At 33.5% G+C, this 27,968-nt stretch overlaps 1 protein-coding gene across 1 annotated transcript; it reads left to right on the forward strand.

Annotated features, from left to right (window-relative positions):
• Window positions 1-198: 198 nt before the first annotated feature.
• On the forward strand, window positions 199-27,699 carry GEN1 (GEN1 Holliday junction 5' flap endonuclease). Its single transcript, XM_045549071.1, has 14 exons — window positions 199-406; window positions 6,529-6,733; window positions 7,769-7,955; window positions 10,461-10,637; window positions 11,816-11,926; window positions 14,024-14,097; window positions 16,397-16,488; window positions 17,900-18,050; window positions 18,323-18,359; window positions 18,454-18,534; window positions 19,826-19,956; window positions 23,226-23,287; window positions 25,213-25,353; window positions 25,909-27,699. The coding sequence occupies exons 2-14, from the start codon at window positions 6,573-6,575 to the stop codon at window positions 27,249-27,251; spliced, it is 2,748 nt and encodes a 915-aa protein (XP_045405027.1). The 5' UTR covers window positions 199-406; window positions 6,529-6,572; the 3' UTR covers window positions 27,252-27,699.
• The last annotated feature ends 269 nt before the right edge of the window (window positions 27,700-27,968 follow it).

Consider the following 27,968-nt stretch of genomic DNA (forward strand, 5'->3'; position numbering starts at 1 on the left):
GTAGGTGCGCGCGGGTCGGGGAGGTTGGACGCGGGTGAGGCGGGCGATTTGCCTAAGTGAAAGGGAAGACAACGGGGCGCCCCCAGCAACAGGTCCACGCATGCGTCCACTGAGCCAGCTGGAAGCCGGGAAGGGAAGACCGACAGCGCGCCCCCCGGGGCGGAGGGAGAAGGGGACAGTCACTTCCCGGAAGGGGCGGAGCCTCATGGACTGGGGCGCCGAATTCGAAAGTCTTCTAGAAGCCTCTCAGGCCGGGCCGCGGGGTCCCAGCGTTAGTTTTGCTTGGGAAAGAAAAGAGGACTTTTTTCAGAAAATTCAGAAACTTGGAGGCAGCAGTAGTTAGGATTCAGGCCACACTGGTAAATGACGAAGGGGCTTCTTCCAAAACCAGGGAGGAAGTGTTCGGGTAAGTCCCGCGGGACGGTGAAGAGACAGCACCTCCGGGGCCCTGCTGGTTCCTTTGACGCACGGGGAGGGGCGACCTTTTGTGTACGCCGCCCCTCTAAAGACCCCGTCAGCGGCTCCCTTTGAATAGAGTTGAAGTCCGAAGGGAGCTACCGGGCGGCGATCTGGCCCCTGCTTCCCGAGCCTGGTCTCTCGCACCGGCCCTGCGGGCTGCCTCCGCCCGGGGAGAATGCGAGTTCGCCGGCCGCGACGCGCTGGGCCTAAGCGGCTGGGTCCAGATTGTCCTTCCCCGGGGCGCACGATGGGGCTAACCCGCACGCCTCGTTAAGCCCATTCCGAGCGAGCAGTCCCTGATCCCCATCGGCAAACTTGGTGTTCTGTTTCCCGTGTTAACATTGTATTTTGGTACTCCGAATGTACTATGTTCACTTCATAAAAACTGTACTTTGTAAATAGTTCTATTATAGTAATTAAGGCATTGTAGTTTATTTACAGTCTTCCTTTCCCGTGTGCTAGCCTAGAATATAAACCTCAATAAATATCATAACTAATGAAGTTTAACTTTCTTGGCTTAGCTTTCAGTGCCCTTCTCAACCCGTCACTAACCTACCCCTTCAGTCATTACACAACCCTTCGCATGAATATGCCGATGTTGCCAAGTAACTTACTTTCTGTACTCCAAAATCTTCTCTTCTTGATGGGTAAAAAATGGCATTTACTTCCACCTCACTCCGCCCCAAATAAATTGATGTTAAGCCTCTGGCCTCCGGTAATGGAATTCCTTCCATTAAAGTCACCTTTTATTTCTAATAGTAACCAAGTATTAATATATCAGTATATTATATTCCTATTGTGGCCCTAGCCATGGATGAATGAAAAGCATGACAAAGTCAGAATAGACTAAAACATTTGCCCTATGTGGTCCTCATTGGTCACCAATGGGAAACACAGTTGGGAGGTCCCTACTTAGATGTCACTTCCTTCAGGAAGCCTTCCTTGATGCCCAAGACTTAGGCAGGGCACCTCTTTTTTATGTAATCCCATAGCTTACTCCTCTTACCTCTGGACCTGAACTCATCATATGGTTATAATGCCCCCCTTTTAATCGGCAGTCTCACTTACCTTACTAAGGTTCTTAATACACTGCTTGATCTTCCATCCTTGTAGCTCCAGCACCTTCAAACATTTCTGGTAAATAGTAGGCATTTAATAAGTATTTATAGATAACAAGTTAAGCCTGGGTTATATTATGCCTCAAACTTTAAGCTAAATTCATATGAAAATAAAACTGAAAATAATTTTAAATAACAGCATTAATTAGTGAAATTATGTTTTAAATCCTATGCAGTACAATCTTGCTCTGAAATAAAGTTTACACCATTTATCAACTTTCATATGAAAATATGCTCATCTTAATAGGAAAGTATTTCCTGCTTTATTGTCAATATAGATTTTCTAATGTTTTTGCTTAAAGCTGAAATAAATTGGAAACTGTTGCTTTAATAAAATGTGTATTTTTACATAAATCAAGCCACTGACCTCTTTATGTTCTTTAAATTTGATTCATTAGTGGAATTAACAACATTCTGTGTTTTTCTTACCTCATTCAGTTTTATAATTAACCAATAAAAGCTTATTAGCTTTTAAGGAAGTTTTAGGAGCATAAATTGATTTATGGGCACCATATGGTTACATCAAAGGATTTGTTTTGTTTTAACTTGAAGTGGATTTTTAAGGCATTTCTTTAAGCTAGAAATTTATGTTCTTTCTACCAAGCAAAAATTTCTAAAATAGTGATTTCTTTTTTACTCCAAGCTGCCAAAATTGGTCATGAGATTCAAAGGATATTAGGATCTTGTGATTCATCTGGTTTATTTTAATATCTCTCATTTTGTAGAAAGGTTAAATGTCTCCCCAAGGTCATACAGCTGATCAGTTGTATATCCAAGACCAAAATCCTAGGCTTTCTATCCCAAGTCCAGTGCTCTTTTCACTAAATTAAATTAATTAAAACCACTCATAGGTTATAAAGTTGTTTGTTATGTGTTCTGACATTGATTCACAGAAGTAAGCTAAATAAATTGAAGCCGTTAATAGTTATAACCTATAAAGTTACTTGCTATGTGTTATTCTGATTTTTTTGATTCACATAAGTATTCTTGTGTCACAAATACTTCTTAGAAATTGTAAGGATGTTAGGAGACTCTTCTTTTTATATGTAATATATATTGTTTGACCAGATTGATATGAATAAAATTATTACATTATAAAAGATTTGAGTAGGGACTCAACAAATCCCACATTGCAAATTTCAAATTTCACTCTATTACAAAATAGCAAAAAAAATTTACATAGTTTTTGGTGGATTTAATATGTGTAGTGTTTTTAAATTTTATTTAATGCTGAGCTATTTCCAAGTAACTATATCAGGTTATTTATTACCTCATTCAAGAATCATCTGTTCTCTTTCAGTGTAGTCATACTTTAATATCTTTAAAGCTGTTGCATTCTGTCCTTTTTTTGGAATTTTATATGCTTTTACAGTCTTAACTACTTAATTGCTACTTCATATCACTTCAGAGGAACTGCTGGTGCAAAGAAAATGTAACAGGGAATAGAAAACAATAGATGATGGAAATAGAAATTTTGGATTAACTGCATTCTTAAAGTATGGAACTCTTTTTAATAAAATTTACATTTCAGTTAAGCTTCCTCTTTCAGAACTATTGAAGTATTCTTTTAATGTCCTGCTTTTATGAGTGTTCTGCAGAACAAGCATGTATTTTTAACCTTAAACAACTTAGGTTGTAGATCTATTGAAGATAATGCTTAAATAGTATTTTAAAAGAATATATTACATTTTAGAACACATATAATTTTACATTAACATTTTTTGCATTTTGCAACTGTTTATAAGATATATGGGGACTGTAGGTTAAGGTTCCAAAGTGGTTTAAAAGGCTTTAAGATAGATTAAAGAATATGGTGACCAGAGGACTGGTAATAAAAGACATTTTTCTAGAAAATGTCACATAACTAAGGGAAAGTGGAGAAGAGGATACTTTAGCCCAGAGTGAAACTCAAGTTTTACTTTCTGGGAACCAACAAATAATTCTGTTACAGACTTTTTTTTTTTTTTTGCCTATGTCATTTATACCAGTTGTGTTTAAATAGCCATTATTATACCTTTGTAGTCTTTACCTTTTTAAAATACAGCCAAAATAGATGTCCTAGGTATATGTCTCAGGTAGACATTGTTCAGCTGCCATTATTAGTTATTTTATAACATAATCATGATTAGTCATTCCTTAAACCAGGTTTATTTCTGACAAAAACTAATGTAAAAAAATGAAGTTATATATGTAATATATTAAAGATATTATTTATGGGTTTAGTTAAAAGCTCTCTTTATCTTGCTCAAGGGATCCAATAATAGAATCAGTTTGGGACTTACTTTTTTTCCAGGAATGGCTACCCCTAGTGAAAAATATATTCCATTGGAGTCTTTACAGAATGATGCTAATATATTGGAAATATTTTGAGAACTACAGTTTGTAATATCAAGCATCTACCTCATCAGTGTTCCTCTAATTTCTTTTTACCATAACCCTCAAAAGGAATACAAATTCTATCATTGTTCTATATAAAATGTATGTTTATGTGTGCCATCTTAACCAACATTGCACTAGGTGGCAATCATCATTACTATTTATATATGTATAGTCAACTTATGTAATGAAACACTGGAGACATGGTAGAAATGACTGAACCTTTGAACTGGAAGGACCAGAGAAAAGATGTGCCTTGCCCAAGTTCACACAACTAGTTCCTAGCCATTAGGCAATCTGAAGGAAACCAGAAAATGTGAAGGTCATACTGAAGTAGTATTTAATATTTAAGTACTCAAAATTTTGCAGAATGCTTTTTAATTTGACCCTTGAATTATATGCAAATTTGTCACTTACTTAAGAATCAAACCATTTAAAGATTTCTAGTTCATTTCTTTAAGTCCTTATAGATAAGGTCACATTTTTTAAACTTTTTTTTAAATTGGAAAAGTAATACATGCATATGGTTATTAAAAAAATATAACAACCCAAAGGGATATATTTTAAAGAGTAATTCTTGCCATCCCTGAACTGCAGTCATCACTAATATCTATTTCATACTTGTTTTCATTTTCAAAGTTGGAGACTTTTATTAGTACATACAGGTCTAGTTTTTATTTGCTATATCAAATAATCCATTGTTTGAACATATCATAATTTACTTAATTAGTCTTCTACTAATGGAGATTTGGTTCTTCTCAGTGTCTTACTACTACAAACAATGCTACAGTGAATATTGTTGTGTATAAATCTGTACACACCTAATAGCATATCTTAAAAATAAATTCCCATAAGAGGTATTGCTAAGTCAGAAGATAACCTGCGTTTCAAGTTTTGACCTTTAGAGTTGCAGTAACATTTAAATGAAATAAGATCAGTTATGATAACTCCAGAGAGAGGAATTGCATAATTTTCTTCGACAGCAGTCTGTTTCAGTATCCCAACGTGAGCCACAAAAGGAAAGCAAAAGTATCAACAATAACTTGCCCCTCAAACTTAACTTCTGAGTTTTACATGTTCTGATGGTTAATACTTTAAAAGTGTCATTTCCCTTCATAATAATGCCTTAGAAAATATATGCACCTATACTCTCTTTGCAGAATTAACCACAGCTTTTCACATTAATTCTGAATCTATAACACAATGCTACACTCAAGCAATGGGGCTTTATTATGTGAAACAGACAATATTAGCACTGGGCCACCATTAACTACAAAATGCTTTCTTTTTCATAGTTTAAATCTGTATAGTATTCTTTGTAAAGTGGCATCCGCAGGTATTTGTGCACTTCAAAAAAATGAGTGTGTAGAATAATACTTAATGGTGGCACTAGCCGCATTATGAAATTAAGATTCAGAAAAGCACTGAGAAAATGACAGCAACATTTCCAGCATTTATTTTCTTTGCACCCATATGCAATTTGAGAAAATTTACTTTTAGAATGGACTCTTTAAAGGAACAGACAATAACACAGTATTTTTTTATTCAAAAGGTTTCTGCATAAAGGTGATAACCTTTTTACTTGTATTTTTGTCTCCTTCCTTCTGTTTTTGGAATGAATTAAAGTCATTCAGAGGATAATCTGCCTGGGCACCGTGGCTCACGCCTAGCATTCTGGGAGGATAGCTGCAGCTCAGGGGTTCGACACCAGCCTGAGCACAGTGAGACCCCATCTCTAGAAACAAGAAACAAAAAAAAAAAGACAAAAAGAATTCACAAAACCAGAGGATAATAATCTGGACTGTGTGTGTGTAGTCAGACTGAATCTTCATTGCAAATGCTATATAATATCTTTATCAAAATAATAACAAAGGAACAGAAAAGCAGATACAGATGTTTAATAAGGAAAAGCTGGCCTATAGAAAATAGCAAAGTATGTTAACAGTAGCAGAGTTGAAGCCAATTTTGTTTTTAAAATGTCATGTACATAGAAAAAAAGTTTAACATTAGTTTTCTTTGAATAGTGGAACTATAGGTGATTTTAAAAGGTTTTTCCTTACATTTTTATTTTTTCACAGTGAACATGTATGACCTTTCAATTTAAAAAGCCAATGCCCTTTTAAAAAAGATAATTCCACATTCCTCCAGCTCTCCATTCTCTGTCTCTTATTTCTTCTTCCCTCACTTCTCTATCAACATTTTCCTTCATTAACTCCCTTGTTTCTTTAGTTTGCTTGTTTGCATGCTTCCTTGCTTTTGCTTTTTGTTTTTCCTGATTATCATAGAGAACTATTCCTATTCTCTCTTTAGGTCTGTAAATCAAGGAATGAATTCTCAAGTAGACAAAAATGATTTAAAGCATCCTTGTATTTTCTACCTATCTCTGCATTTGTTAGCTGTTGTTATTAGCTGAAAAAAAGCAAGTTACCACCATTCTTAATGTTTCAGACATTCTTGATTCATTTTGAAAAGCTGACTAATGAAAGACATAAGAAGAATCCTCTATGAATTATCCTGAACTGGCTCGTAATGTATTGTTTGAATTCCTGTTCTGAGCTTCTGTTTCTTTTAACAGTATTTTGTAAAGTGTGTTTCAAATGACAGCAGATAATCACCAGAATGGGAGTGAATGACTTGTGGCAAATTCTGGAGCCTGTTAAGCAACACATCTACTTGCATGATCTCAGTGGGAAAACCATTGCAGTTGATCTGAGTCTCTGGGTCTGTGAGGCACAGACAGTCAAAAAAATGATTGGAACTGTCATGAAGCCCCACCTCAGGTAGAGTAAAACTTCTTGGAGTAGAAATATGTGATTGTATAAGCAGTCTTGGTGTCTTGATTTTGTTTCAGTTTTTTTTTTTTTTTTTTTTTTTGAGACAGGGTCTCACTTTGTTGCTCGGGCTAGAGTGAGTGCCGTGGCATTAGCTCACAGCAACCTCAGACTCCTGGGCTTAAGCGATCCTACTGCCTCAGCCTCCCGAGTAGCTGGGACTACAGGCAAGAGCCACCATGCCCGGCTAATTTTTTTGTATATATATTTTTAGTTGCCCAGATAATTTCTTTCTATTTTTGGTAGAGACGGGGTCTCACTCTTGCTCAGGCTGGTCTCGAACTCCTGACCTCGAGCGATCCACCCGCCTCGGCCTCCCAGAGCTAGGATTACAGGCGTGAGCCACCGCGCCCGGCTTCAGTTTTTTTTTTTTTTTTTTTTTTTTTGTTGTTGTTATTCTTTTACGTTTTGAGATTTTCAAATATATATAACATGTCAAGCAAGATCTGCCATCTTTGTATTGACACTTCGCAGATTTGTACCTGTTCCCCTTTGAGCTCCAGACTCACATATCTATCTCCTGCTTCACATATCCACTAGGATGCATCAGTTACTAAAGCCAGAAATTGGGGAGACATTGTCTCTCCCCCACATCCAGTCCATCAGTAAGTCTTGCCAATTCTACTTCCAAAATAGACTTTGTGTTCACAAACTTCTCTCAGTGTTCATAGGCACCACCTCAGTATATGTCAACCTCATCTCTCATCTGTACTGCTGGAATGCCACCTTCCCTAGTTTCCCTCTCTCTGCTCTTGGCCTCCTCTTCCAAACCATTTTCCACATAGCAATCAGAATAATCATAAATCCTTCTTGCTTAAAAACATTCAGTGGTTTTCCACTCCACTTAGAATCTTAATAAATGAAATGTTATTGCATATACATTTTGTGTATGAGTCTAATGTTCTTGCCTTTATGTCATGTTGCTATTTTGACCTTTGCTATCAGTATACGATGATTAATATGTCACTAATTTATGTATTTCAGGAACTTATTTTTTCGTATCTCATATTTAATGCAAATGGATGTAAAACTGATTTTTGTTATGGAAGGAGAGCCACCAAAGCTGAAAGCTGATGTCATAAACAAGAGGAATCAGATTCGGTACGGGCCTTCTGGAAAAACATGGTCTCAAAGAACAGGGAGATCACATTTTAAATCAGTCTTACGAGAGGTGAGCATTCAGATTTCATTTAATGATTCTGATTTTAATTAAAGAGTACATTTTACTCTAACAAGTTTATTATTTGTCATCTTTAATACTCAGTAACCTTATTGTGACTAGAAGTCCAATGTGGATAGAGAGAAGAGTTTATGTTTTAGAGTGAAACTGACATGAGTTCAAGTCCTAACACTAGAGTTATAACTTGTAATGGTTATGCAACATGTTCAAAGCTATGAATCATTTCCCCGTTGTATACATCATTTGCGTTTTTAGTTTTTCTGTATTATACATGAAACTATGATGAACTTTTTTGTGTGTAAATAACTTTTTCTTGTAATTTGAGGTTTTAGATAAAATTACCCACAGTTGGATTGATAGACCAAAGTTTTGGAATGATTTTATAGCTCTTGCTAATTGCTTTCTACTACAAATGTGAGATAAGCAATTTTTGGTACACCCCCAAGAACACTGACGTTAGGAGATTTATCTTTGTACTTTTTAGTTTGCAGCAGCAGAGATAATTCATTTAATATGTATTTGACTTTTAATGGTGAGGTTAAACATTTCACCTATTTTTAGTCTCTCTTTAGGTAATGACCATCATGTCCTTTACCTACTTAATCTCTTGAGGTTTTAATTTTTCTTTCATGCAAGTTCTTTTATTTAAGGATAAAAACCTTTTATCACATTTGCTTTGAGTTCATTTCCCTGTTTTTCTCTTTAATGTTACTTAAAAATTACATTCTTTTAGAAGGCATTGCATACATTGTCATTGTTCTCCTCTTCTGAAATTTTTTCTATTTTCCATGCTTATGTGATTTTTTAAAATAGTTTTCAATTAGTGAATATTCCACCTTAATGACTATCAGTAGTTGAAGAAAATATCTGTACCAGATTCTAATCATTTCTCATATAATCAGTTCCCGGAAATATCTATGGTCCTCAAACTTAAGACATTAAATGAAAAAGGATGTATAAAACAAAAAGCAATGTCCATCTCTTCTTAAGAAAATTGCTCCTTTCCTATTTCTTTATTGCAGTAATTATGGTTTTCTTAGGCATTTTGCTTCAGTTCAGTATTTCCTATCTATTATACATTTTCATATTTCTGTATTCTCAGTAGGCCATACTACCTCCTAATCCACTGCCATCTTTTAGATATAATCATGAAAAGCAAAGATTAGTCCTCCTCCAACACCTACCTCCAACCTCCAACCTCCATCCCAGACATAGGGGAGGAAAAATTGCAACCAGTCTCATAGCAAATTCTGAGCTTATTCTTTGAAAAAAGTTGTAATGACAAATAGCGCAAGAAACTAAAAGAACTTTATTGTGAAAATATACCTCTTATCTAGGGTAAGGTAAAAGCAACACTTGTAACAAAACTATCTCCCTAAATTCACCTGGCCAAAGTCCTGAAAAGTAATTTCTTTCAACATAGTACTTTGTCTTTTTGAACTTTGTTCACCTTGGGCAGCATCTGGCAGAGGTTTTTATTATGTAATATAGCATGTAAGCAATTAGTCAAAGCAAGAGATGATATTTATTCTAAAAGTCTAAAGAAACTACAAGTAAATAGCCTTTATTCCCCTGCCATACTCAGTATTCCCAATACAAAGAGAATTCATATTCCCAATACAGAGAGAATCCATACACAGAGAATGAACTAGATTGTAAGGCTAAACCACAAGCTACTCAACTGGTTTAAAATTGTAACCAAAAGAAAACATATAGCATATTCTTTGTGCATCAGCAAAATGATATAATCATCCTGAACAGACATTTGGTTTCCTAGGAGGATACCAACAACTGACCCCTATGTGATTTCCCACAATATGAGAATTTCATTGTATAGGGGAGGCAAAACGAGAAAAAGAAGAAAACTTTAAGGCTTCAAGCCCAAATTGTGTAATAGCATCTTTTTTGGAAGCACTCATATTGGGCTATCATATGAGAAAACTTGTTGTAGCTTCATAGATATAAATGTTAATGTGATTATTATTTAAGGATATTTCCAAAATCTGAATAGCATTGAACAAAACAATGAAAAGCAAATACAGATTATTTTGTAGTTGACATTAAAAATCTAACTTTTTATTACAGAAAATTTTAAATGAATACAAAAGTAACCCACCATCAATCTTAAACAGTTATCAGCTCTTGGCTCATCTTGTTTCATCTACACCCTTACACACTTCCATACCCCATATTATTTTGAAGCAAATCCCAGCCATAATTGTATCACTTTCAATATTTCAGTACCATTCTCTAAAAGATGACTCTTAAAAAATAAAAAGAAATATAACCATAGTTTAATTTTTATCACACCTAAAAGTTCAGCAGTCATTCTTTAATGTTATCAAGTATTCAATCAGTGTTCAAATTTCCAAGTGTTTCTTCAATATCATAATTTTTAAAACACCTAAATAGTTAATATATATAATATAGAAGTTAAACATTGAAATTAGCAGTAAAAACATTGTTTAACTTCTTGCACCTACTTTTTGTTTACAGTGCCTCGATATGCTAGAATGCTTAGGAATCCCCTGGGTTCAGGCTGCTGGGGAAGCTGAAGCCATGTGTGCTCACCTCAATGCTGGTGGTCATGTAGATGGCTGCCTCACCAATGATGGAGATGCCTTCCTTTATGGGGCCCAGACTGTTTATAGGAATTTCACTATGAATACAAAGGTAATTTTTTCTTTCTCTTTTTCAACATTTATTTACAAAATGTCTACCTTTTTAAACGGGCTGATTAAATGAAATAGTACATGTAAAATACTATAATGCCTGGCACATAGCAGTTACTAAATAAAATGTTTACTGTTATTAAAAAATCATTGTACATAGTTCATTCTCTTTGAAATGTGGATTTATCTCCTGAGGACTTGACTTGTTTGTCTCACTGGTTTAATTATAAATCAGTTTCAATAATACATCACAAAATTACATATGAAATATATTGCTTTGACCCAGAATCTCTAGTTTTAGTATTTCATTCTCAAAAACATCTCCAAATATGTAAGGAGAGATATACAAAGATATTTCTTCTAGCACTGTTAATCATTACAGAAATTTGGCAAACAATCCAAAAGCTCATTCATAGGGAAATGGTTAAATACTTTTTAGTCCAGGTTCTCAGGCAGGGAGGTACTGCCAGGGGACATTTTGGTTGTAACAATTCAGGGTTGGTCAAGGGTGACTATAGACTTTTGGTGGATTGGGGCCAAGCAAGCTAAACTTGCAGCAAATTGTGTTCTCTCTCCCAAAATGCTAATAGTGCCCCCATTGAGAAACATTGCCCCAGGGTCCATATGATGTAATACTAAGCAGTCATTAAAAAGCATATGTATTATTGACATAAAAGATATCCAGACGTATTAGTGGGGAAAAAAATGTTACAAAAGAGTATGTTTATGTATTCCTACTTTTACTTAAAAATAAGTTAATAATAAATATTAGTATATAAGTGTCAAGGAAATGGAAGTTTTTGGAAGAATATGTATTGAGCTACTAATGATAGTTAACTTTAGGAAATGGCAATTACAGGGAATGTTTACTGCACATAATATATTTTATAATGTTTAATTTTATAAGATGGAAATGTATTCTTTTTTAGACACCAAAAAGCAATAAACTAGAACAAATTGATGACTATAGTTTATTGTTTAAGCCTTTTTTGAAACTATGACTCTATTTCCATATATTGAAGTATCAGATTTTATGAAGATTCTGGTGATCAGGATAATTTTCCTATTTAAATTTTCATGAATAATTAAATATTTAAAGATAACTTCAACATTGTTTTTTGTAATGTTGTTTTAATATGTAAATATTTTTGGAGATAACTAAATCTGTACTTTCTTTAGGATCCACATGTTGACTGTTATACAATATCCTCTATCAAGAGTGAACTAGGTTTGGATAGAGATGCTCTGGTTGGACTGGCAATACTTCTTGGCTGTGATTATCTCCCAAAGGTAAGCTGAAATTGTATTAATTTACTGTTCACAATGTCTTTTTGGTACCTTATATGCTATATAAATATGAATATAATATTGCTATATGATTAGGAATCTAATTTAAAATATAACTTTAGACATAATAACCTATTCAGTGACTAAAATAATCAGCATTTCAGATGGCATTGAAAAGCTGACTTGTGGCACTGAATGTTATAAGCAAGAATAGAATAATAAGTAGTACCACAACTTGAATCTCAATAAACCATTACTATAGATTAAGAGATTCACATTCAAGTTCAACTACCCTTTTAAAGAAATATAGAAATTACTCTTTTCTTGTATAACTCCAATGTTAATTTCTATCACTATTTTGTCTGGTTTTTAGTTTTCAATATCAGTTGTAGCTTTCCAGCTGTGCACATGCTTAATGTTATTACTGTTGCTAAGCAACATGATTATTGGGGTAAGCCATTCATACTTCCATGCCTCTCAGCGTTGCATTAGGTTTTATTCATAAAAACATTTAATTTATATCTTAAGATGCATAATCTAGTACTTTGTGACAAATAAATATAATAGGTGACTGATGAACTAAGGATTATGAGGATAATCCCATTTTGTTAAATATAATGTTTAAAAATATAAAATGACTGGTATTGTAGGTCTTATTATATAGTCCCGTAATTATGTTCCTACTGATCATATCTGTATCCTTACAAATCCTTCATTTTTACCTCTGTTCCCAAAAGAAGTATAACAGAGAATGGCGTATAATTTTTTTTTTCACCCAAACTTAGGAGAAAGGAAAATAAAGCAGGATAGTAAAATTATTTGTAACATCAGTGGCCAATAGGGAAATCAACAATTTTTTTTAACTGATAAGAAAATAGGAGGAAAGAAATGTTTTAAATACCACAAATCATTACTTTATTGTAATTCTCCCTCTGAAATAGAAGACTCCCATTTCCCATACATAGTTATATCATGATTAAAATCTAGCAATAGCCCAGTGTTGAATTTAAGAAAAAAATTGCTAATTTGAACTCACATAAACCAACTTTAGCTACAATGGTGTTTATATTGTACCTTAGCCTTAGCTATTTTGAACTTCTGTATCCTTTGTAATTAAAACTGCCATTTATTTACATTGTTCTACTTACAGATTTTTAAGACTGTGTACTAACATGGTTTGCCTTCAAAAAATTAAAGATGTAGCTGAATGTTAATACAGGAAGAATGATATTCAAAATATCCAACAACCTGTATGTCGAAGACATAGGCTGTAGATAAGGAAGAAACTTCTGCTGTGCCACTGACTAGCTGCTTATTAACCGGATCCTGGGTCTAAGTGGGTAGTGGGACATTCGAGTTAGAAAGGAGACCCTTGTGCAGCCAGGCACTCAGGATGTTTGGGCATTGGCTATTTACTAACCAGTTCAAAAGTATTTTAACACTGGCGTGTCTATCCTCGTGCATACTGGCTAAATAGCAGCCCTGCTTATAAGTACATACTCAAAAATTTTATAGGAGCTGGAAAACTTAATTTAAACCAGAGATTATAACATGAATACACATTTATGCTATAATCTTCGTGTGTTGGAAATTCGTACTTGTTTTAATTTATTTAAGTTTTTAATATCAGGGGTTAACTTGGAACTCTCCCTTGTTCTCTTTCGATATCTGGGTCTTTAAATATTAAATGTTCATATAATTAAGTGAACTTGCTTTTTTCATGATTACAAATATAACAAAGTTATGTCAAATTAAAATATTATCAAAATGATTAACATGGTGGAAGCCCTCTAGAATTATATCCTTCCTTTCCCTAAAATAAACACTATCAGTGGTTCGGTATACAACCCTCTGAATATTTTGTTTACATAAACTAACGATGTAATTGTCATTTAATTTACAAATCCAGATCATACCGTATGCCATTATGCAATTTTCGTTTTACACATAGCAATGTATTTGGTACATCTTTTCCTATCCTTACTTAGAGTTACCTCATTCTTTCTTTCAGCTGCACGATATTACATTGAATTAATGGACTGTACTTTTAACTATTCCTAGAGATTAACATTTGCAATTTTTTCCCCCACTTCCTGAAAGGGAGTCCCTGGAGTTGGAAAGGAGCAAGCATTAAAACTTATACAGATTTTGAAAGGGCAAAGTTTACTTCAGAGGTAAGTAAAAGTTACTTTTTCTTGTGACATTGGACTTTTATTCTTTTTGAACTTAACAGTAAATATTACAAAAAAGGATATGTTTTCCCAAAAAGGGTTTTGATATTTTTAAACTATATTTTCATTTAAAATAATTTATTTATTCTGACGTTTTCCAAAGAAAGGATGGAAATATATGTTCTAAGCCATACTATATTTTAAAAAAATATATTATTAGCTCACTAAACACAATTAGTATAATGTCAAATGCATTTATTTATAAACATTGGCATTTTACCACTGCCTATTTTAGACTATTTTGCCACCAGGTAAAAATAATTGCCTTTTCTACTTTGATATTGTATTTACTTTCTATAAATGAAATGTCTGTGGCATGTTGCAAATATTTAATAATAAGCAACATTTGATCAAAAATGTACTTGACTATCCTTTGTTCTATAGCCACACATTTAGTAATACATTAATTCATTTAGACTCTACAATTTGAGGATTTAAAACAAGATACAGATTATATTGAAGTTTATAAACTATGCTATTTACTGTCTTAAAAATGTGAATTATATTTACTTAATGAAAGCAATGGTTTATAAAAATTAACATTAGTGATGATAAGGCATAGAATAAGTAAGAAAGGAGGTAGGACACTGGGAGATGTAAAACAGTCTCGGCCTCCAATAGATTTGAGTTGGCAAGTGCTGGAAAAGAAATGTTAAGAGGTAGAAATGAGAAAGGAATGACCATGAAAAATATTTCAAATCACAGTACTCTTTCTTATAATGCTTTTCTTTCAGTTGTAAATCTATTGATAAATCTAAGACTTCAATAAATCCATTATTGACATCAGTGATTACTGTGCCAAAGCAGGAAAGAAAAGGTATACTTGGCATGGGGGTGAGTTAAGGAATCATCTGGGAATTGTGAAGAATAATATAAAGAAGGAAAAGCAAGTAAATATGGTACTTGGCTAACTCCAAACCATTCTTATTGAAAGAGTTTCAGCAAATTGGTATTTTTGGCAACATTTCATTAAGTGTTTGCCTTAACACTTAACAATAATAAAATTATATCTTTTATAATTATCCATTCTAATTGTTATTGAGACTGACTTTTCTCCTAGTTACTTTTAATTTTTGAAGTTCTATTTATTATTTATCCAGCAGCAATTAATGCTAATTTTTAGCAAGCTGTACTTAGTCTTTGTAGTAGATGAGCTAGAAATTCCATAAGTACCAGATACTACACAATGAACTAAAGAGAGAATTTAGCTTTTTATTAAAACTTTAAACTCCTTAAGTAGAAGAACATAATTCAGAACACTTATGTTTTATGATTAATACCTAACCATGCCATTGGTGCTTTTATGTTAACCTGGAACTTTAGCCAAAAATGAAATTAACTTTTAAATAGTAGATATCTTAACAGTATATATATCTCTCTTAAAATCTTTTATTAAACAGGTAATGGTATTTTGCTATTTGCATAAGAGATGAAGAAATCATTTCAAATGTCCTAGATTTTTGAAACAGTTTTTACCTAGAAGATTAATGTTTTATTTAATTTTTCTATCTCTCTTTACCCTTATTTCTGATATAAAAAAATGTTCATTTTCAAGATTCTGTTTGTTTTATACTCTGGCACAGAGAGCAGAGATCAAAAACACATTTACAAATCATTCTACTTAAATTGCTGACTAACAAGATTCTCTTTTTAAAAAAGGCTGAATTAATATACATTAATACATTTATGTAGAGATACAGACATATAGATATATACACATATTCTCCTGTCTTGTTGTTCTGCTATCCTTGGGCCACATTTAAAACTTGTGACTGCCGGACTTGGTGCATGCCTGTAGTCCCAGCTATTTGGGAGGCTAAGGCGGGAGGATCTCTTGAGCCCAGGAATTCTGGGCTGCAGTGCACTATGCCAATCGGGTGTTCCCCACTACGTTGGTCATCAATATGATGACCTCCCGGGAGTGGGGGACCACCAGGTTGCCTAAGGAGGGGTAAACTGGCCCAGGTTGGAAACAGAGCAGGTCAAAACTCGTGTGCTAATCAGTAGTGAGATCACTCCTATGAATAGCCACTGTACTTTAGCCTGGGCAACATAGCAAGACCCCATCTAAAAAAAAAAAACTTGTGACTGAGGGTTTTCCTAGGCTAGGCCAGCAACTTTATCTACCACCAAAGGGAAAATAATTAGGCAGATGAAAGGGAATAGAATAGACTGATACTTGAGATCATAGCATTTTGTGACCTTATTTTTTTTCTTTTTTAAAAAACCATTTTCTATTAAGGTTTAAACAATGGAGTGAAACATCTTGTTACTCTAACCCACAACCACAGGTTGCTAAAAAACCAGCTCATTGCTCTGTGTGTTCCCATCCAGGTAAGCAGGCATAGGGAATGATAGTTCTAGAATATCAATGTCTGACACCCATGTTTTCATTCCTGTTCTTATAGCACTTTTTCCATACCTATATTAATAGCACCTTGAAGGATTTCACATTGTCTTCCCCACTAGATGGGGAATTGCTTGGAGTCAGGTGTTGTATTATATACACATACTAAGTACTCAATAAATGTTTACTGAATGTAGTAACGTGATATAGGTGCAGTTTCAAACTATAATACCAAAATACTTAAAATTATCATCTTTTTAGTATAGAAATCCATTTTAAATATATATATACTGTTTAGTATATATATAAATATATTTTGCATATATTATATATATTAATATATATGTTATATATTATACTGATAAGTCTTTGGGGAAAATGGAACTGAAACCATTTGTTTTTGTATCAGTGATTTATATTTATATGTTTAAATGATTCATCATTGTCCTATAATGCATTTTTATTGTATGTGAAGATAGTGCCTTTATTAAAACTAATTTCTAAGACATGTTCACTATTATTGAAAATAGCTTGGATCTTCTTCATTAGACTTGGTAAGAAAAGATATTGCTGAACATATACTGGATCAAAAAGGCCTTTCATTGCCAAAAGAGATTGGAATATCATGTTAGCTCATCTTTTAAGAGAAATGCTGCTTTATTGGTTTGCCTTAATATGTTTTTGTTAATATTGTTAAATTATAGATGAAATTAGGGAGGAAAATTAATGTTTTTATAGACAAGATACGATTCTGTAGTTTTTTGGTACCTTATAATTGACAATTTTAGGTCATATCAAGTATGAATGTTTTTCCATATTCTCAAAACAATGTTGAAGATAATCACACTTTCCTTCTAAAGAGAACTAGGTTCCCACACTCATGCTGCAGTTATAATTTCTTTATGTTCCAAACATAGTTTAGAAATAATTATACGCATAATTGGGAACTAGATACTAGCAGGGGTAATTAACTGCTATGTTATTTTAATATTCTCATTAAAAAGAACATTCTATTAGAATTATTCTATTAAGTAAATAATCTTTTTTGCTAATAATTACATTCTACTTTTCTTGCATATAGCTTCCACTTAAGCCAGAAAGTGTTCTATTGCTGATTATTGTAATGTATTATTTCAAGTTACATATTAACACTTTCAGATGGAAGAGTAGTTTTTTTAAAGTGTCATGTGATAGGAATAGCTCAAGATCTACTCTATCCTAAGAATTCCTATGGTGTCCGTTACCCTATTAAACCTAAATGTGTTGAAACCCTTCTATATGTTAGGTAATGTGCTAGGCAATATGAATTCTTGAAAATTTGGATGAAGGTCAAAAAATGTACACAGCAGGTAATTGTAAAGAGCAGTAAAAATCATACTTTTTTGTATCTCCATAAAGGTTCACCTAAGGATCATGAACGTAATGGATGCAAATTATGTAAAAGTGATAAATATTGTGAACCACATGATTATGAATACTGCTGTCCTTGTGAGTGGCACCGTACAGAACATGATAGGCAACTAAATGGAGTAGAGAACAATATTAAGAGGTAAGTTTTTTTTTAAGACTCATTTTTTTCTGGCACAACCTGTATATACACCCACATGTCTAGACTAGTCACATGTTTCACAAAATCCTCTTCTTCATTCTGTTCAAGAATTCAGCTATTGCAGGACATAGTAATATAATAGTTATTCAAAGAGAAGCTTGATGACTGAGATACTCTACATGGACATTTGTTATTAAAATGGAAGCAGATGATTTCAAAGTCTGTCCAAAACTGCCTGATTATAATATTAACATGTATATAATTTATTTCAGGAAAGCTTGCAATTGTGAGGGATTCCCATTCCATGAGGTAATAACCAATAATTCAACTGTGCTGTTTATTTTAGAAACTTTCTAAGAAGTTTGAAGTCTCAATTTCTATTTTCTTTTTTTTTTTTTGCTAGGTTATTCAAGAATTCCTTTTGAATAAGGATAAATTGGTGAAGGTAATCAGGTACCAAAGACCTGATTTACTATTGTTTCAGGTATCTGAAAATAAATTTTTGCTTTACAGTATGAAGTTAGATACTGGAAAGGTAGGAAGAGATATTCACTTTGATTGATCTGAGAGGAGGTTTAAAAATTAAAGCAGGCAGCTGGGCGCGGTGGCTCACACCTGTAATCCTAGCACTCTGGGAGGCCGAGGCGGGAGGATTGCTTGAGCTCAGGAGTTTGAGACCAGACTAAGCAAGAGTGAGACCCCGTCTCTACTAAAAATAGAAAGAAATGATCTGGACAGCTAAAAATATATGGAAAAATTAGCCGGGCATGGTGACACATGCCTGTAGTCCCAGCTACTCGGGAGGCTGAGGCAGAAGGATTGCTTGAGCCCAGGAGTTTGAGGTTGCTGTGAGCTAGGCTGATGGCACAGCACTCTAGCCCAGGCAACAGAGCAAGACTCTGTCTCAAAAAAAAAGTTAAAGCAGGCAACTATTGACTGACCATATATTTTTCAGTGTGAATTTCTAATCCTCTCTCCTTTGCCACACAGTAGCCATACTTTGCAGACCATACAACAAACTACAATTATGTTATTCTTTAAAAGAAGCCTTAATTATCATGCACAGATATATTATATCCAGGGATATGTTGAAGGAAGAGGGGCTAATAAACAGAAAATATCAGGGTGAAGTATATTATTATAGAAGGCAATATAGTTTATAAAAGTAGTGGGATTTTGGAGTCAGTAATTTAAATTTGGACAGTATTTCATTTACTTTGTGACCCTGGATATGTATTGTCCACAAAATAGAAATAATATTACTTATCTCATGAAGTCACCATGAGGATTAAATGAGATTATTTATGTTAATTTTTAATATAGTGGCTAAGGGCACAGAATGGCTCAATAAATTGTAGCTACCTATAACTTATCACTACCAACAACCATATTAATAATGACAGCCAACCTTTATTGCACACTTAAAATTTACTGTTATATTTAACACTTTATATGGAATCTCACTTAATCTTCATAATCTTTGAGCTGGGTTATATTATTTCTACTTTACAAATGGAAAAACTGGGGCTAAGAGAGGTTAACTAAATTACTCAACATTTAGGAAATATCAAACTGGCATTCAAACTGAGAACCCTCACATTTAATCATTATATAGTACTTCCTCCTTAGAGGCTTGCCGTTCTTTATCAGAATATTCTAATTGATACTACTTTAACTGGTATTAATTCCAAAGGAAAAAGTAGCATCCCCTAAGAGTACTATTTGTCTCCAAGAGATAACAAAATCTTGTTGTTTTGTTTTTATTATGTTTACAGAGATTTACTCTTGAAAAAATGGAGTGGCCCAATCACTATGCATGTGAGAAATTGTTGGTGCTTTTGACCCATTATGACATGACAGAAAGAAAGCTTGGTAGAAGGAACTCTGATCAACTACAGCCGATTCGGTAATATAATTGAAAGTATGGTGTGATGAAGATTCTGTGTTTCCAATTGCATGTCTTATGATCTAAAATATTCTTAACAATAGATTATAAAAAGAAATAATTATAAAAAGATGTAACCAGGCTTAACAAGCTAACTATTTCAATGTACCAAAAAAGAAATAAAAATGTAAAGTGAATGTGAGGACTGAAACTGGTTTTGCCGAGCCCTAGATCTGGGAACAGCAATATCATCACAGAGGTATGTCCTTGCAGGGTAAAAGAAAAACAGGGACCAAAAGTGCAAGAGTCAGGCTTATTTCTTAGAACGGAATAGCTAGGGTGGAATTCCTTTGTTCCTATCAGGAGATTAGAGGCTGGGATAGGTGATAAAAAACTAACTAAATGCTGCCTGAAGCCCAGAAAGCCTGCTGGAAACTACTCAGAAAGAGAGGTAGAAGTGAGGACAGCTAAAATATAAAAGAACAGAAGAAAAAAAAGCTTAACATATGATGAAATATAATATTTTAAAAATCAACAATTGGATCATGAATTCACTTCTGATTAAACTAGTTTTATAAAACAATCTGGCAAAAGCTTTTTTTTTTTTTGGCTTTTCAGAATGCTAGGATGGTTAATGAAATGGACAAAGACATACATCGATAAGCAACAGAAGGTGAAATTATAAAACAAAAATGGGTAGAAATAATTTTAAATGGATGGATATAAAAAAGGAACTATTTGGAATCTTAAGAAAAATAGTTGAAATAAAAAGCTATAATAGATGGAACTCTAGGCTGAACTTGATCAAAAAAAATCAGTGAATTGGAAGATAGTACTAATCAACTCACACAGAAGGTATCTCGACTCTCAGATAAAAATATATACTTCAGAGCAGTTTTAATATGGAGAATAATTTGAGTTTCAGATTTATTTATAAAAGCTAATAGAAAGAAAGGTGAAGTAATTTTTGAAGAGATGACATCTGACAGTTTTCCAAAATTTGAGAAAGATAGAAGTTCTCAGAAAAAATTATACTCCAACTATAAGCACAGTAAATAAACATAAGTCCACACCGAGACATATTATAAACATTAAGGATAAAAGGAAAATCTTAAAAATTACCAAATCAGTTGGGCAAGAATCATCAATGGATGTTAAAACCATTGGGTAAAGATTGCTAGAGAAAAAGAATAGTCAGTGTCAAGTATAACTCTACAGATTAATTACCAAGGAAAAATGGTATTATCAAAAGTGGAGAAATCCAGTGGACATCAGCTTGATTAAATGATTAATGACCAATAATAGGCCAACAGACTGATATCATGTGCCTCCTAAGATGGTAATCTGAGAAAAACACCACATCATCTATATAATATTTTTGCTAAAAGTATTTAATCTGAATCTAATCATGAGAAAACAATCTAATGAATCCAAAACATAGAACATTCTGTAGAAATACTATTCTGGACTCTTCAAAAATATGTGTCATAAGAAAAGCTAGAAAGTTTTTCTGAATTAAATGAGATTAAAGGGACATGACAATTCAAGCAATTTGTTATGATCCTGATTGGATTCTGAATTTTTTTTTTTTTTTTAGCCATAAAAGATATTTTTTTAGGACAATTGGGGAAATTGGAGTATGGGCCAGATAATGTATCAATGTTAAATTTCCTGAGTGTGATAGCTATATTGTGCCTATGTAGGAGAATACATAGAATAGACTGCAATATTTAGGGATGATGTGTCATGAGACATGTTTGCAACTAACTTTCAAATGGAAAAGTAAATGTGGCAAAATATTAACAGTTGGTGAATCTCTGTGAAGGTATGTGAGTATTCATGACACTATTCTTGCAACTTTTCTAAAGGTTTGAAGATTTTTAAAATAAAAACTTTGGTGGGGAAATATCAAAGAAAAAAGATGACTACAAAGGAATGACAATCTGATAGCACACATCTTTCATAACATCTAATCATGGGAAAGATGATAGAGTGATATTTCAAAGTACTGAGTAAAAATAATTTGCAACCTTGAAATCATTAAAACATTGTTCACAGGAAAGGCATTTTCAAGACATTTGAAGACTAAGAGAATTTACCACTCATATACCCTCATTAAAAGCACTATTAAAGAATATACTTTAGCAAGAAAAAAATGAACCCAAAGGGAAGATGTGGATTATGAGAATCAGTGGTCAACACAGAAATTGATAAAATATATTTCACTAATTTAACAAACTGACTAGAAAAAATTATATATATAAGTATTTGTAAAATGTTTAATATATGATGATGATGATAAACTAAAACTCCCAAAGTACACATTTAAACACTTAAGAGTACTTATTAAAAATACAGGTCAGGCGTGGTGGCTCATGCCTGTAATCTTAACACACTGGGCAGCTGAGGCTGGAAGATCACTCAAGCTCAGGAGTTCAAGACCAGCCTGAGCAAGAGGAAGACCCCGTCTCTACTAAAAATAGAGAAGATTAGCCGGGCATGGTGGCACATGCCTGTAGGCCCAGCTACTCAGGAGGCTGAGGCAAGAGGATCGCTTGAGCCCAGGAGTTTGAGGTTACAGTGAGCTATGATGACACCACTGCACTCTAGCTGGGGCAAAAGGTGAGAATCTTGTCTACAAAAAAAGAAAAGAAATACAACTTCTGTCTTCCCAACCAACACAATTAAAAAAGGCAAGTAAAGCTGTCAAGCCAAAAGAATACAGGAATGAGGAAAGGGAAGTAGCAACCAAAAAGCTGGTAATAGAAAACACAAAATAAGATACATAAATGAGTCTAGCTATATCAGTAATCACAATAAATTTAAGTGGATTAAACTCATTTATTAAAAGACAGATTATATGGGATAAATAAATAAAGCAATATTCTGTTTATAAGACACATGCAGAATAAGATATTCCAAGTTTGAAAATAGAGAGATTTAAGAAGACTTACTAGGCAAATACTGTACTTATAAAAGTCATATAACAAAGTAGACTTTAAAACAAAAATTATTGTTATGGAAAAGAGGAACACTGCATAAGTGCATAAGAAGGAAAGGAACAATCTACTGAGAAGATCTAACAATTGTAAACTCTATGCACCTAACAATAAAATTATCTTTTGTATAAACTAGTCAAAGGCATAACAAGGCAGTAATTCCTTAACATATTTTTACCTAGCTAAAAATAAATAGAAATTAATAAATAGAAATTAAATTATTCAGGTTACTAATTGAAAATTTGCAAATAACTAAAGCAATTAGATGTCATTAATGAATTTGTTTTTCAGAATTGTTAGGACCCGAATCAGAAATGGAGTTCATTGCTTTGAAATAGAGTGGGAAAAGCCTGGTATGTATTTACTTTAAGTAAAATGCTTAATTTAAAACATTTAAAAATATATATATGTGGGCCGGGCGTGGTGGCTCACGCCTGTAATCCTAGCCCTCTGGGAGGCCGAGGCGGGTGGATCGCTCGAGGTCAGGAGTTCGAGACCAGCCTGAGCGAGACCCCGTCTCTACTAAAAATAGAAATAATTATCTGAACAACTAAAAATATATATAGAAAAAATTAGCCAGGCATGGTGGCACATGCCTGTAGTCCCAGCTACTCGGGAGGCTGAGGCAGTAGGATCGCTTCAGCCCAGGAGTTTGAGGTTGCTGTGAGCTAGGCTGATGCCACAGCACTCTAGCCCGGGCAACAGAGCGAGACTCTGTGTCAAAAAAAAAAAAAAAATATATATATATATATATATATATATATATATATATATATGTGTATATATATACATATACACATACACACAACACATGTGTGAAGAATAAAGATGAAACCTGTCTCATGCATTAACTTCATATTAGTTAATATGAGGTGCATGAGCCTGTGTTATCTTAAATAGGCTTTGACTAATAGTAATCATGATAAACTTTAAGTAATTTTATTTTATTGTCCTAATTTGACATTTCTTTTTTAATGTTTAAGAAAATAATACCAAAATAGTTTTGATTTATATTTCTCAACAAAATGCTTCAACAGATGGTCTGGTCATTGAATTTCATGTATAGCTGCGTCTCAAGAAATTGAGATTGCTGAATAGCACCTGGGGTACATGTCCTCTCCTCTATTTACTCTCTTTAGTTTTCATGGGAATTTATAATTGTCAAATTGCTCTTTTTTTTTTTTTCCTACAGACAGAAATACAGTGAACTCTGAATTAGCTCCCAAACTGGAGACAAGAGAAGCACAGATAATCTATAATGGAAAATGATGCCAAGTTGATTTCTATTTGGCTTTGAAATTAGATTATATGATTCTATTTGAATGAGTAAGAGAATAGATTTGTCAATGACAGTTTAAGCTGTAGATAACTTTGAAGGATAAAATTATAAAGAAATAGATAAACTATTCTAAGTAGTAATAGGAAGATAGAAGGCTGAAGAATTTTGAAAACTATTTAAGAACAATTTCACCAACAACATATTTTCAGGAAAGAAAACGATATTAACCCAGATTGGCAGTACATCTCTCTTCTGTCTAGAACTGAAGATCAAATACCCATTTTCACTCATCCTTATGGGAGCTCTCTCTTAAGGGAGAAAATGTACCCCAAGCTAGTTTTAACTAAGAAACACTTTAAGATCACCTATTTCCTTTGTTTCTGCTTAAACTTATCAATATTTGCATTTTAATTTGGCTTCCTATATAGTTTTGCCCACATATAGAATAAGCACAAAAATCTATAGTACTTTTTATATATCATATTATAAATTTACATATAAACATTCTCATTTTCATTTATCAGCTGCTTGTGAGTCCAGTAAGACTGAGGTCAATCTATAATTTATGAAACAACAATCTGAAAAACCATAATATTTTTGATGATCCTTTCAATTCTGTTCTTTTCAGAAGCCATCACTAAAGAAAGCTGATGTTAAGTCTATTTCATTCCTTACCTGAAATTTTAACACTCATCAAACTAAATTAAAACCAACCTTATCTAAACAAATGTTCTCTAAGCTGTTATTACCATCTCTGAAGCAAGAGAATTTAAATTTCTAATTTAAAAAGAATCTCCTACCAGTTCTTGCCAGGCAAAAGAAAATACATTCTGTACTAGTCTCAACAGATTTTTAGAATAGAGATTTTACAAAGCAATATTTGCAATGAATTTTCCATTTGTGGATGGCTTAGTTTGCCTGGTAAACTTAGTTACCTGGAAAGATTGAATTTTTAAGATTTGTAATTAAGGCTGCTTTGCTATATTTTTAATTTTTTAGAACATTATGCTATCGAAGATAAACAGCATGAAGAATCAGTTCTAACAATTGAAGAAGAATCATTGTTTGAAGCAGCCTATCCTGAGATTGTTGCTGTTTATCAAAAACAAAAGTTAGAAATTAAAAAGAAGAAACAAAAAAGTAAGTATTGGGTTTGGTATCTATTTATGTCACACACAAATGTCACAGAAGAGCCACCTATTCTGTTAGAATCTGTTTTGTCTAAATTCTACTGAAAGTTTTAAAAAATCAAGAGTTAGACTTGTACTCTTGTTTCTTTGTCTTCACATACTTTCTTCGAAAGTTGCAAAGCCAGGAGTAAACCATCCTGCTCTGTGTCTACCAACTTAACCAAGTGTTCATAGTAATAATGATACTAACCAATTATTGAGCAACTACTGTGTATAACATAATTTGGGTTTTAAATACATTTTCTTTATCTCCCAGAACTCAGTGAGGAAAACAACTCATTTATAACATTGTTTCCATCCCTAGTGGTCTAGTGGGTAGGAAAAAAAGGGGAAAAAAATATGTTTCCAGAGGAAAATATTTTATAATATTTCTAGGAATGCACTGAGACAAAACACAGGCAGAAAAACTGCTCATATAGAAGATTTCCAATCTGAACTCTTTATTTTTTAAATCCAAGGTAAGGAAAAGAAAATAGATGTTAATTATATATTTTTTTCTTTTTAGGTATGAAAATTACACCTAAAGAAAACAATTTGCCAGAATCAGATGATGTAATGAGTTTTCAATCACGCATGACTTTAAAACCCACATGTGAAATCTTTCCTAAGCCAAATTCCAAGTTAACTTTGGAAATTTCTCCTGATTCTACATTACCACAGGAATCTGTTTCTGCCTCATTGAATAGCTTGCTTTTACCTGAAGATGCTCCCTGTTTGAATACACAAGAACAACAGTTCACATCTTCTCCAAGACCTTTAGCTATACAGCAAATTAAAGCTGTCAGTAAGTCTTTAACTTCAGAACATAGTCAACCCAGTACCTCATCTCATAATATGTCTGTGGTTGCTGATCTACACTTGAGCACCATTGACTGGGAAGGTACTTCTTTTAGTAATTCTCCAGCTATTCAAAGGAACACGTTCACTCATGGTTTAAAATCAGAACTTGAATCAGAGCTATCAGCCATCCCCAGTGGCTTTGAAAATATCCCAGAACAATTGTTACGTGAATCAGGAACGTGCACCACAAACGTCGATAAAGTGTTGAATTGGGATCTTCATAAGATTAGTCCTGAAGAACATCTACTTTCTGGCATTAGAGATTTATGTCTTCAGGATTTGTCTTTAAAGGAACGAATATATATAAAATCATCATATGCTCGGGATAATGTACGGCCAGATGTCAACCTGAAAATGTCCCTACTCGGAGTAAAAGAATCTTGCATTGGTAACAGTAGTGATGATTGTCCATCACGTCTTTCAAAGGATCTTCCAGGAATTCATTTGCAAAATGAATCCAGAAACTCTAAAGTTCTAAAAGGAGACCAACTGCCTCAAGGAAACTATAAAGTCAATACTTCTATACCTTATTTCAATAACCCAGTTGTGAAGACCTCCACTGTTACAGTTGGGCCACCAACTACTCTTTTAGATCATAGAAGAAAAATTGATATGCAAAACACTCAGAAAATTGTAATGAAGAGTGTTTGCCTTGACAGACATTCCTCTGATGAAGAAAGTGCCTCAGTATGTGGGAAAGCTAAATACACAACTCAAAAAGTGAAGCACAGATCTAAGAAGTACAGTCCAACCCAATTCAAAGAAACTGACCACAAGTTGAGTAGCCCTAAGATACATATCAAAGAAACTGAACAGTGTGTCAGGTCTTATAAAGCAGCTGGAAATGAAGAAAACTGTTTCCAAGATCCAGCAAAAAGTTCTCTGAGCTTTCTACAGTGTCATAAGAAAGAAGACAACTCTAGTACTTGTTTGGATAGTCCTCTTCCTTTAAGCCAGAGATTAAAACTAAGGTTCCAAAGCACTTGCAATGCAATCGAAAATACTTAAGTATAACTTACTATTCTAGTACTGTCAACATTAGCAGAGGCAGAGGGAAGGTTTCTAGTTAATGTTTGGTAGAAAAATTTAATGTTCTATATGTCATGAAACACTTGCTATTTTAATCAAAATTGTAATAAAATATGTTACCTAAATCTTTGGTTTTAAAAGATGATCCTCTGTGATGAAAACTTCAGATAATGTATATTTTTATAAGACATTTTTTGTCATTTTTAATATCCTTATTAATTTAGTTATATTTTATAAATGTTAGTACTTGACCTGAGTTCCAAGATGGTTCAATGGGGAAACAACAGTCAAGAAATAGTCTGCTGGAACTCTTGGACATCCCCATGAAAAAGAATGACATTTGATCCCTACCTAACACTATATAAAAAATTATCTCAAAATAGATCAAAGACATAAATGTAGGAGCTGAAACTATGAAACTATAAAACTCTCAGAAGAAAACCTAGGCATAAGTCTTTGTGACTTTGGATTAGGCAAGGGTTTCTTAAATGTGACACCAAAAGCATAGGCAACCAAAGAAAAAATATACAAACTGGAATTCATCAAAACTAAAAGCTTTTGTGTTTCAAAGGACACCATCAAGAAAGTGAACAAACAGCCTGTGGAATGGGAGACATATTTGCAAATCACAAATGTGATAAGGGACTTGTATCTTTTGGGACTTGTATAAAGAACTCTTACAATAATAAAAAGACA

The sequence above is a fragment of the Lemur catta genome, chromosome 4 (assembly GCF_020740605.2).
Source record: "Lemur catta isolate mLemCat1 chromosome 4, mLemCat1.pri, whole genome shotgun sequence".
NCBI lineage: Eukaryota > Metazoa > Chordata > Mammalia > Primates > Lemuridae > Lemur > Lemur catta.

What these genes read in the sequence shown, in the direction of transcription:
- GEN1 (XM_045549071.1), top strand. Translation starts at nt 6,573, where the DNA reads ATGGGAGTGAATGACTTGTGGCAAATTCTGGAGCCTGTTAAGCAACAC. An exon ending in GGGCAAAGTTTACTTCAGAG is followed by an intron (nt 14,098 to 16,396) that starts GTAAGTAAAAGT and finishes TTTTCTATTAAG; the next exon opens with GTTTAAACAATGGAGTGAAA. An exon ending in CTGATTTACTATTGTTTCAG is followed by an intron (nt 18,535 to 19,825) that starts GTATCTGAAAAT and finishes TTATGTTTACAG; the next exon opens with AGATTTACTCTTGAAAAAAT.